General features: G+C 45.1%; 3 protein-coding genes across 3 annotated transcripts; 2 read left to right on the top strand and 1 right to left on the bottom strand.

The window, feature by feature from the left end:
- Positions 1-1,842: 1,842 nt before the first annotated feature.
- BDB00DRAFT_124407 (uncharacterized protein) lies at positions 1,843-4,234 on the bottom strand. Its single transcript, XM_053116160.1, has 5 exons — positions 3,823-4,234; positions 3,627-3,716; positions 3,328-3,531; positions 3,039-3,248; positions 1,843-2,961 (listed from the first exon to the last, which is right to left on the bottom strand). Exons 1-5 carry the CDS (start codon positions 4,159-4,161, stop codon positions 2,146-2,148), a joined length of 1,659 nt encoding a protein of 552 aa, XP_052982821.1. The 5' UTR covers positions 4,162-4,234; the 3' UTR covers positions 1,843-2,145.
- A 2,796-nt stretch (positions 4,235-7,030) lies between these two features.
- Positions 7,031-8,213, top strand: BDB00DRAFT_892593 (uncharacterized protein; the record flags this gene model as incomplete). Its single annotated transcript, XM_053128491.1, has 1 exon — positions 7,031-8,213. Exon 1 carries the CDS (start codon positions 7,128-7,130, stop codon positions 8,211-8,213), a length of 1,086 nt encoding a protein of 361 aa, XP_052982820.1. The 5' UTR covers positions 7,031-7,127.
- A 619-nt stretch (positions 8,214-8,832) lies between these two features.
- BDB00DRAFT_892591 (uncharacterized protein) lies at positions 8,833-11,514 on the top strand (the record flags this gene model as incomplete). The annotated part of the gene is made up of 4 exons (XM_053128490.1): positions 8,833-9,014; positions 9,094-9,566; positions 9,716-10,918; positions 11,096-11,514. 4 exons carry the CDS (start codon positions 8,833-8,835, stop codon positions 11,512-11,514), a joined length of 2,277 nt encoding a protein of 758 aa, XP_052982819.1.
- Between the last annotated feature and the right edge of the window lie 205 nt (positions 11,515-11,719).

The following is an 11,719-nucleotide window of genomic DNA, read 5'->3' as shown; positions in this document are numbered from 1 at the left end:
ATCATTAGAAACATGCGCATGGGCATGTGTGATTCGCTTAACGGTCTTTGGAACATCCTACTCGAACAAAGCCATAGTAGCAATAGCCACAACTGTGGTTCTCCTGACATGAACAAACGTGTCACTAAAGGATTTATATCGGCAATGCACCAACAACAGCAAATTAGAACAGCTCGAATGCCGATTCAACTTCCAGCAAAATATGCCACTGCCAAGCCGACGACCCCAGGAGATACAAAAGAAACTGCTACTGCTACACAGCACCGCCATGCCTCCGCCGCCGCCGCCGTCACCGTCAGCGTCGATGTAGCAACTCAAACATCGATGTCATCTGCAATGCCAACTCAAACAAAAGCAATGTCCAGTACAAGTTCTTCCTCATCTTTTGCTGCACTTGGTTCTCCATTAGCAGCAACAGCAGGAGAGAAGCAAGCAGGATGGCTTAATTCCATGAAGACCTGGTTTGGTTCTTCTTCAAAAACTGGACCAGATACAGCACAACATGTGAGACGAAGTGCACGACGTACATCGCAATCCTATCGTAACGTAGATGCACCCTTGCAACAACGTGGCGACGGACCACGACGCTATTGGGACAATAACGTAGAGGAATCTGCTACTACTACTACTGCAGCACCAGCTGTATCCCAGCAAGCCATGTATCGATCGTCATCCAATCAGAAACAACGACGACGCGTACTGCAACTCTCTGATCCACCTGTCAACGAGCTGGATCAACTTGATTATAGATCGACGACAGCTATTGCTCGTTATCAAAATACCCGTTGGCAAGAACATCAAATGCCCGGCTGCCGTGCTGGAAAATCTTCATTGGAAGCTGCTCAACAACCCATGGCGAATCTGCTCGTTACACCTCCCACAGCAGCAGCATCCACGCCACGAGGATCAACGACGCACACACTGTCCATTGTGACTGCAGACACGATCCCTAGTCAGACCAAAGAAGTGGATATCTGTGAAAAGCGTTACTCAATGATGATCATGGCGTCGCCTCCTCCTCAGTGCTCTTCATTATCTACTGTAGTTCAGCAACAGCAACACCCCAAGCCCTCGTCTGACACGCTTGTCAGTATACCGCCAGTGGCAGCTTCTGCATCAGTGACACAACAACAGCATACATCATGTACTCTCTCATCATCACGACAGCAAAAACAACAACAACGTCATTGCGACAAACAAAAAACAAGTAGCATCGCATCAGCATCAGCATCTCCAACATTACCATTAAAGTCATCATCATCATCTCCAACATCAACTACATCGCATCCTATCATAATTAGTGCAACTACTACTACTACTACCACGCCAACACCATCGTCCCCGGTCTTTTCACATTCAACTCCTGCTTCCTCCTCAGACGAATCTTCATCCAGTAGTAGTGATGATGACGAAGAGGAAGAAGATCCAACATCGCCTGCCTTATCTCTCCCGACTCCCCGACTGGACACAATGAAGCAAGCAGTGCCTCGTTCACAAAGCCTCGACGTGCGACCTTCCCCATCCTCTGTAAGTATATAAAATTGCTGTTTGTGATCAGAGGAGTAAATGTACTAACTCTATTCTGATTCGGCTATCTTGAAGAAAATGACAGGCCGCACTGACTTTGTGCCGCGATCCCGACTAAGTGTCTATGGGATGAATTCCAATCCCAGCAACCATCGGTTTGCTCCCAAGGCTATCATAGAAGAAGAGGAAGAAGAGGAGGAATAGGCCGAGCTTTGCCTTTTACTCTTTACCTCCTCCTATTGACACTCCTATATCTCTATCCCTAACCCTCCTTTCTTCCTCTCGATACGTCCATACTTGCATACCCCTCACCTCCGCCCCCCGCCCCGTATTTCATGATTCTATTTTATCATATTACATTTCACGGACAAACTTATTTCTTCTTTTTCCCTTATTCTATATCCATCCCGTAACCCCTACTTCTTCATACTGTGTTTGTTCTCTTATATCATTATTCATATCTTTACTTTAGTATCAGAATAGTATCAGTATATACATTCTATATTCATTCCTTCATTGGAAACAGCAAAGGAAATGACCCTCATATTTTCTACAAGTCACAATCATTGTCGTTATATCGTTACTACTAGTGTTGCTTTCCGTAAGGAAACAGAGATATCAGAGCCACCACGATCGACGGACAAGAGTGTATAAATCGCTATTCACAATGTCTTGAATTCCTATTGCCCGGGATTCGGGACGGACAGTCTGGTCCTGCTGGTGTCGACCCGTTCGGGAAGTAGGTTCGTTAGAGTCGTTGTTGGTGGTGCCTTGATTATAAAGAGCTGCAGGAGCCTCAACAGCTGCTGCTGTAGATTGGCTGCTATCGTCAGCATTATTATTATAAGATGGGTGCTCACTACCATGCGGTGCCCACAATTGTTGCACTGCCGTGTAGAACGCAGACCGACGTTTTTGTAGTTTTTGCTGCTGCTGTTGATGTTGTTGTCGTTGTCGTCGCTGACCCGCAGGACTTCTAGTGTCGTCGTCATCATCCCTTTTTTCTTCGTGAGGAAAATACAACGAGATGAAATTATCGAGTGCCACATTTACAGCACAATCCTTCAGGGTGAAAGGTGAACGACACAAAGGGCAACTGTGATGTTTGGGGAGTGGGATGCTACTACTTTCGTCGTTGTAGCATTGACATGCTGGTAGCTTTTGCCTCTTCTTGCTGCTTGAGGTGGACGGATGTTTATAGCGGTGTTGTTGTTGGCGTCGTTGTCGTCGTTGCGAAAGCGACTTTTGGCGACGTGTAGCTCGATGACAAGGACTGGAGCAGGACGCTAGTGTACATGTGCAGTAGATTTGTTGGATGCATGATCTGCAAAATGTATGAAGACAGGTGCCGATAGTGACAGGCTCGGAAAGGACAGCTAAGCAAATGGCACAGGTGAAATCATCGCGAGATGGAGAGCTTTGTTCCAGCAAAGTCTAATAGATCGGTTGTTGTTAACCCAATTGATTTAATCTTCTTGGTCTTCCTTTTTCTCCCCTTTTAATTCACTAACTTTCATTCTGTCTTCGAGCGCCTGTGATGTGCTCATACACTGATTATATCGCCGATCCCATCTTGTCTGTAATAAGTACTGCGCCGCTTCATAGGAGTGACTAGCATCTTTGAGAATCGTCATTTGACTTTCAAAGTACTGTTTGTAAAGGAATAGGTCGTGCTCCCACTGACATATTCGCTGGATACACTGAGAAAGCCCTGTATCTTCCTGCATTTCCATACGCACAACAACAATGAGTGTTAATTCTTCGTATCATACGTTTTTGTTTGCTTGCTTGTCATCATACCGTTGCCAAGACCTTGGAATGTAAACTCTCAAAATAGGCATCAAAGGATGTTTTCATCAGCTCGGACAGCTCCTTCGTGGAAGCAGCGTCATGTCGTAGCTGCTCCTGCTGCTGTAGATGGTCCTGCCATTCTTTAAGATAACTTGAAATGAATTGACGTGCATGGTGAACAGATTGACAATCCGTATTTTGAAGTGGGGACGCCTATCAATAATGCAAACAACAAAGCAAATAAATGTGTTAAATTCATTATTACGGAGCGTAGTACGCATACATGCATGCATGGGACGATACTGTACAATGGTGCAGATCTCGTGGGATAGTTCGTCGATTGTGCATGTCAAAGAATCAAGCGCCCAGCGACATTTCTCAAAGATCCGTTCAAGCTCCTATTCAATGTGTATTTCGCATAAGAAAATCCCAAAAATATGTCAGAGCTTATTTGCATCCCAGAACCCCCTCCCTCTCTCCCTCCTCCCCCCTTTAATTATGTACCTCATTCCATGTCCAAAAAAACGTCTCCATTTTAGCACTCTGTGCAAAGTGAAGAGCTTCCACCTTGACCAAGTCTTCCCTATAGACTTCAGACTCGGTCAGACATGACGACGAGGAGTAGCTTAGCGAGGGGACTGCATCCTCAGCATTGCCACTGCTGCTACAAAGGGGCGCCTGTTGTTGCCTGGTTGCACCAATGACGATGGTAGTACCATCACCGGCAACAGCATGACTTTTGCTGTTGTCAGTAGTAGCATCGTTAAGCTTCTTATAATTCTGATGCTGATCAATATGGTGGTGACGAAACGGATGAAGTACTCGCGACCAAAAACGAGGCATAACTGGAATACGAGACAGAAATGAAAAAAAAAGAAGAAAAAAGAGTGGAAAGAGACCCCCAGTATAACACACTTCAAGATGCACCTTTTATAACAGAAAATTCATGCATATACGCAATTAAACTCGGCTCATGCAAAAACACAACCGCTCTTTTTTTTTGTTTTCTTCACGGAAGGACGCGATTACGATTTAACTAATAAATCTCTACATTGCCAGTTCAAATCTTGGCCATGGCATTTAAATCGTTACGGTTGCCACGACGACAAAGATTCCAGTTTGCTTGTGTCTTAACTTTCGCTCTTGCCCTCCTCGAAAGTACAAGCTTGTAAATAGAGGTGCAACGATGGTAGTCAGTGGATAGTTGCTTGACCCCAATAAGGATACCTTTGCATTCGATGCAGAAAAGCATAGATTTGTATGTGGAAAGACAAAGAAAAGGGTGGTGTGAAAACAACACATACGCACCCAATTCCACTAGTTTTAATCCAAGGGTTCAAAACAGTCAGGGCCAGTTAACAGGCTCTATATATCAGAACTGTGGGGAAGAAACAGACTGTCACCACCACCAGCAGAAGCATTGGGAAAGTCGGCATATTCAGTGCCAGTCGTGGTGACACCGTGTTTTTGTGAGCTGTCCCTTCTAGACACACACACACACACACACACACACACAAATCAACTGGATCTATGTAACACGTACTTGGACAGATATGGCATCGATAAATTCCCGGCACTGACAACCTGAATACATGTGGCTTTACTGTATCGGTTGTTTCATTATTGTCAGCACCAGTGTTTGGGGGAGTCATGGGAGAGGGGTAGCAACTTTTTACAAAAAAAGCAAGAAGAAGATGTATCTGTAGGTGTTGAACTGACACCGCCAAGACCTTCATATCCATTTCTTTGTTCTTGTGATAAATGCTCTTGGCTAACCTTTGCTGATGGTCAAAAGTATTGCCAAACTTCGCATACTAGCCGTTTGTAGACTCTGGTCCAATCGTTGTAGTCTTCGATTTTAACATACCTACTAAAAATCTCCCGGCCGACTCCATTAAACATCAATCCTAACAAAATAACACTAGTCAGCATCAATGTACAGTGTAGTCATACAAGAACCCCCTTTCCAAGTAAAGTATGTCTTTGATTGAACGACTTGGGTTTCGTTCCGTCTTTTCCAATACGACACTCTTGAAAGGATTGTGATGATGATTGTTATTAAAGAAGGGGGTGGGGGATTGGTTTCAATTGCAAAAGTTCCGACTTTCGCTTTGTACCGTTTGATGCTGTTGTTTGCACCTGAAACGGACCTCCAAGACTCTGTAAGATACCAAGAGGCCCAAAAAAAAAAGGTGTAATATGAGATTCAGGAGGGCACCCACATCAACGTTAATCATTAGAAATTAGGGTGATGAAAAAGTGATAAGCTGTTTTCTTATACTTAAACAGGTTGAGTGCTGCTGCGCTTGCCAAACGCCATTATATTTGCAAATAGGTTGATTGAGTTGGGATCAACGACGAACAAGAGAGCTGTGGTCCAGTCTTTGCTCTTTTTGGCCCTGATTTAACTGTCACCTGTGTAGCAGGCTTGTAATCTGGTAATGTTATGCTTGAGGCACAAATGTAGAAAGTACTAGAAAGAGGAGGAGGCAGTCTATAAGGTGTGGGTGTCAGCTAAGGAAAAATGAGGTTGGATCACAGATAGTACCGAGTGTCAAAGTAAAGAAGATGTGAGTTATTGTCAAATGTAGTTCATAAGCTGATCCCATTTTACTGCTGCATTACCAAAGACGTGAATGTGTGTAACCTTTACGTTTATAAGCACCAAAATACTGCAAATATACAGTATGCTGAAGAGATGATGATGGTAGCATCCTCGGCATTTACCCCCTCTCGCTCGCCTGATAGATGGGGCCTTAGTATGGTATCGCGGGTCCTTTTCAATTACGATGATCGTGCTTCTCATGTGAGCTATACAAAGCTTAATACTTGGCCATGTGGTGTGCTGTCGATTATAAAGACGATGATGATGACCTTGAGCTACACTCTCACTTGTTTCGCTTTTTCTTCCCGGTCCAATATTACCCGATACTGTTATTTACTGACCGCTACACACACGCACACACACACACACACTCTCTCTTTACTAGCCTACTCCAAGAATAAATAAAAGAGAGCACTACAATAACTTCGATATATTCCCATAAGTTTTTTTTATTGCGGCTCAAATCTACTTAACACCGCGCGTTTTTGTTTCTCTTCTTTTCCGTGTTAAGTTGGAAACGAGATCGTCCCCCATCCCACCCGGCCAAGGGTCATTTATCATACTAGAAAAGAAATTATCCTGTTTACTTTTATAGATTTTCCTATCGTCCATATCATCGGTGCAACAACAACAAATGATAAAAAAAACTTTTGAAGGCTGCAAACGGCGGGTCGATGCTGTTAGAGCTGGTTACACAACCAGATGTGGCAAGAATTATCATCAAGGAAAGCAATAACATGCGATTTATATGTATCATATATCGGTAGTTTGTCGGATTAGAGCGATGCTATTGTCCTTTTACTAGTTCCATTTGATAGCTGGGTGGATGCAATGAAGCTACCTTGTTGAAATAAGTAAATGGGTGTGGGCTTGTTGTAGATGGAAATGATCCTAAAGACGACGATAATGGCGATGGCAGTAGGAAAAGGCTATAAGCCTTTGCGTTACGAAATGTCCCTTCATCGACCTATTGGTTGGGAAAATTCGTTGGCGGGGGAAAAGCTGCATTTTTCACTTTGTGTAGCCATTAAACTAAACGTGTGGGGAAAGGAACCCAGTCACTCATATTGGAACCTATTTTTTCATCTTTGTCCCTTTTACCCCGCACTTTTTCGGTTTTGTTTGTCTTTTCATTGTGCGTTCTAGACAACAAAGGGAGAGAAGAACACAAAACCTCACTGGTTAAGCCCAACGCTGTTAAAAGATGACGATCGCGTCGTCTCCATCTCCTCATGATGATGCTACTGTTTCTTCCATCATCCATACTCAGCATCATCATCATCCTCCCCATCACCCTCAACAATTAAGACAACGCCACCAGCAACTGCAACAGCAGCAATCGACCTCATCTCCATTCACTGCACCGCCAGCAAACTATCCTGCCAGGCACGATGACAATCTACTGTCCTCTGCTTTCCAAATCCCTTGGTCTCCTACGATGATGAGCCCAAATGAATCATCGTTCTTGTCAACAACTTCGTCTTCCGATCCAAAAACTACCAATGATCAAGCCCGCCCGCAAAAGGTAATGGCGCCGGCTGAATCTTTGTCGACTAAGTCTTCGATACTCCAGCAAGAGTTCTCACGCCAGCCGCACGTCCTTCTATCTCAGCGTGAAACTGTACAACGGCACAATAGTTCTCCTTCTCATTCGCAACACCAGCAACAGCAACAACAACAACAGCAACAGCAGCAACACACAGAAATGCTGAATATGCTACCGTTATCCTCAAATGCTTCTGATGTGGGGAGTCGTAGCAGTACGATTAATGATCGGCGGCAGCAGCATCGACAGGATTACAATAATATCGACGTTATGAATTATCCTAATTCCTCTTCTGTTGCCTCATGGGAACAGCAGCAGCAGCAGGCTACTCCTCCTCCTCTTCCAAATACTACTACTTCTACTTCCACTCACACTTCATCTATTAATACAAACAACGACACTCATTACCGTTATGATCAAACCAATCACCAAAACAGCAAAGCGCCAATGGAGCAGCAGTCATCGCAGCACAACAATAATGAATCGTCAAATCATATCACACCTAATTCATCCATGTTTGCCAGTTTCGGAAATGGCGGACAACCATATAGCAGTCAAATGGAAACGTCTGCCACAACAACAGCTGCGCCTTGGGCAACAGCGACAACCTTGTGGTCCGGTGGTGGCACAACTGACTCTCCTTATTCTTCTTCTTCCTCTTCACATCAAACACTGCCACCATCACAGCAGCAGCAGGTTCGTCATTACTACCCACTTATCCAACAAGAGCAATACCTATATTAGAAAACGATTGATACTAATTTATATCTACAGCAACATTCTAGTACGCGACAGTCAAATCATAATACCAGCACCATGAATCAAATCACTGACGATGGCTTCTCACTTGATTTTCTTGCACCGCCACCACCTCTTGATCCACTACAACAGACAAGAAAGCATTCACATTCATCGACAATACTGGTGAGTCAATCATCAGATTTTGCAAATTAACTGTGGAAAATTCTCGCGCTTTTCACATGAACCAACATGATGGCATTAATTATAGAACAGCAGCTACAGCAGCAACTCCTCTCCTACAACAGCATCTGCCAGCACAACGACGACCGAGCACAGAAACGTACCGACTGTGTCGTCTAGCAACCATGTGAATACGTCGTCATCGTTTGAGATTTTTGATTCATCATTCCTCAACACTGGTAGCAACAACAGCAACAACAGCATTCATGCTGACGATCACAACGACAACAGCAACAACAGTAGCAGTAACGGCAGTATCAACAGTGGGAACAGAAAAAGTCACAATTATCATCAGATCAATAGCAGAGGTAACGGCAGCCAATTTAGCGACAACAACAGCAACAACGTCAGCGACCTACTACAACCTGTTCGAGCGATTCCAATGTCGAATATGAAAGCTGGTGTCCGCACCGCTCGCATGTTGGTAGACGCAGCCATGTCGACCAAGACTCGCCCTCATATCCAAAGCTACCTTTTGGCCACAGATCCCGTGGCCATGGGAGAACGCACAGTTGTCATTTTGACGGGCAAAGTAGCACAAAAGAGCTATGGAACTGAAAAAAGGTAAAAAAAGCGGATTAGCTTTGCTAATAAACAATTGTCCCGTTATACTAAATACACACGCCTCCCTCCTTTCCCCCAGATTCTTGTGTCCCCCACCCACGGTAATTTTAGATGGCGCATCCTGGTGGACTAAAAAGCATGATGATCCATCCAACGCGGCAGCACCAGCAGCTGCTGCTGCTGCTGCTACCGCACCGCCTCAGTTGATGGTGTCCATGTCAGGCGAGACGTCTGAGACGCAAGAAGGCCAGGTCGATTGGTTTTCCATGTCTGGTACAACCGTGGGACAAACAGGATACGGGAGCGGCAACATCAACTCGAGCAACAGCAGCGGACGTATACGAAACAGTTTTGACAGAGGCAGTAGTAGTGATCGTGATTGGTATCGTATTCAGCCTCGAGACCCTTTGGCAGGTGGCAAATGCGTTCTACGTCAGTTGTATATCAACGATGCGGACGATAAGCGAAAACGTGTTGAGTGTGTTGCTCGTTTACAATTGGCGGATGGCACGCCTATCGGGACATTGGGTAGCAAACCCGTCAAGGTTATTAGTAAGCCAAGCAAAAAGCGTCTCAGCGTTAAAAACATGGACTGTACGATATATACTTCATTTTTCTCTTTTTTGCTTGGCTCCGTTACTATCAATATCTCTTACTGAACTGTCGTGTGGTACATACCACCCTTTATCTATCTTGTTTAGCCTGCATCCATCATGGTACAACCGTTTCGCTATTCAACCGTATTCGTTCACAGACCGTGTCAACAAAGTATCTGGGCGTATCAGCATCTGCTGGAGCGACATCGTCGACACAGCCGTTTATGTACCCAGGTCAGTCCAAAGCCAACCACAATCTCGACGGTCCTGCATCGACCAGCAGCCCAGACGGTACATGCTTTATCGCACGGACAGGAAGCTGGGATCCCTTTATTATTTGGCTTGTGGATACCACGTGGGTGCCCCACCATCACGAGCGAGAAAGTACCAGTCCAGACGAGTATATTGGCACTGGTGCCTCAACTCTACGTAACGATATACCCTATCCACCACCACCTGCCATTGCTGCCAAAAACAAAACCGGTCAGCCACTCGCTGTCCATTATAACCAGCACATTGTACTCCAGTGTCTCACAACTGGTCTGGTGAGCCCTGTTATGATTGTACGCAAGATAGACCGCGCATCGACGGTTGTAGGCGGCGCAAATAGTAAACACTACTCGCACTATAATAGAGGTGCAGAAATGTCGACTCCATCGGGAACAAGCGGCGGCGAGTACGGAGACGAAATCCTGGGTGATCCAGTTTCGCAGCTCCACAAAGTGGCGCTTCAAATCGTACAAGATCCTTCAGCACGTCTGCAAGAAAACGACATCCCGCTTCAGAACGAAACGTTACCACGCATTAATCGTCCAGTAACTTATTTGGCCTGTCTTAATGACATGGTCGGTATGCATCGATCTGCACATGATCGTAAACCAATACGTCCTGATCCACCTGCTGCTTCTGCGGTAACAACAGCAACGACAACGACGACGACGGCAAATCCTTCGCTTGACATGGATGCCGCTGCTTCGAATAGAGCCGCCGCGCGGCGCAGAATTGCTTCCACTGGCAATGTAGCCGACTATTACTATGGAATCAACACGCAGCCACAACACCCGCTCCATCACCATGCTGCACCACATCAGCAAAGTATGTATTCAACGATCAATTTTCAAGGAGCTACGGAAGAGTATCATCAGCAGCATCCACAGCAGCAAATTGCGGGCAAACGCAGCCGGTCTGTATCCGCCATTGATCAAACAAGTGACGATATGAATGCCATGACTGCGTCATGGGCTGAACTAGGTGCATTTTGGTCTGAAGATGTTTCAGATTCAGCAGTTTGGACTATTGTAGGCACAGGTAAGAAGAGGGGAAAATATACTGCTATTACTATCATTGTTCATCCGATCCAACCAAGGAGATCTATATTCTCAGCGCGCAAAAGGCTAACCAAATCTTCAATTTCATCCGAATTGCCACCGTTTCCCATATCAAACGTCACAATCAACACCTGTATACTATTACTATTACTACTAGATTGTGCAAAATATACATTTTGGGAGATACCACCGATTCCACAAGACGACGAGTTCGTGGACGAACGATTCTTGGACATGTCACTAAAGTTTAATCAGCCACGTACGGTCACAATTGCTCCGGTACCAACGCTTTCACGGTTCTCACGATCCAAGGGCGACGGTGATGGACTGTTTTTAAGCATGCACGGTGAAAGTTTCACGCGCGACCTGGAAGTATGGTTTGGTGATTGCCGTTCTCCGCGCACGGAATATCGTGGCAGGGAACATCTGGTATGTGAAGTGCCTATCGCGTCTGAACTGGCGCATTCGGTAGGCGCAGAGTGGAAAAATGGCGGTTCATGCAGTGTACCTCTTTTGCTGGTCAGAAGGAATGGCTATGCCGTGTACAAGACGAATAAGTACTACACATTTTGTTAATGTAATATCTTCACTTTTCTTTATTGTTTCTCCTTACCCTCCCTACCTAACCCCTCATTTTCCCCAAAAAGTCTCGTCGCCCCAGCCTCTGTATCTTCATTTATATACATTTAATTTTCAGTGCTATAATTCCTCTTGATGAGAAGGTTATATTTTTGAACTATGTATTCGGAGCCACATTGAAGACAAACTTTTTGGGTTAAAA

The sequence above is a fragment of the Zychaea mexicana genome (assembly GCF_025766255.1).
Source record: "Zychaea mexicana strain RSA 1403 chromosome Unknown BDB00scaffold_14, whole genome shotgun sequence".
NCBI classification, from domain to species: Eukaryota; Fungi; Mucoromycota; class Mucoromycetes; order Mucorales; family Lichtheimiaceae; genus Zychaea; species Zychaea mexicana.
Note: the sequence above shows the minus strand (reverse complement) of the source record. Positions and strands in the feature narration are given on the sequence as shown.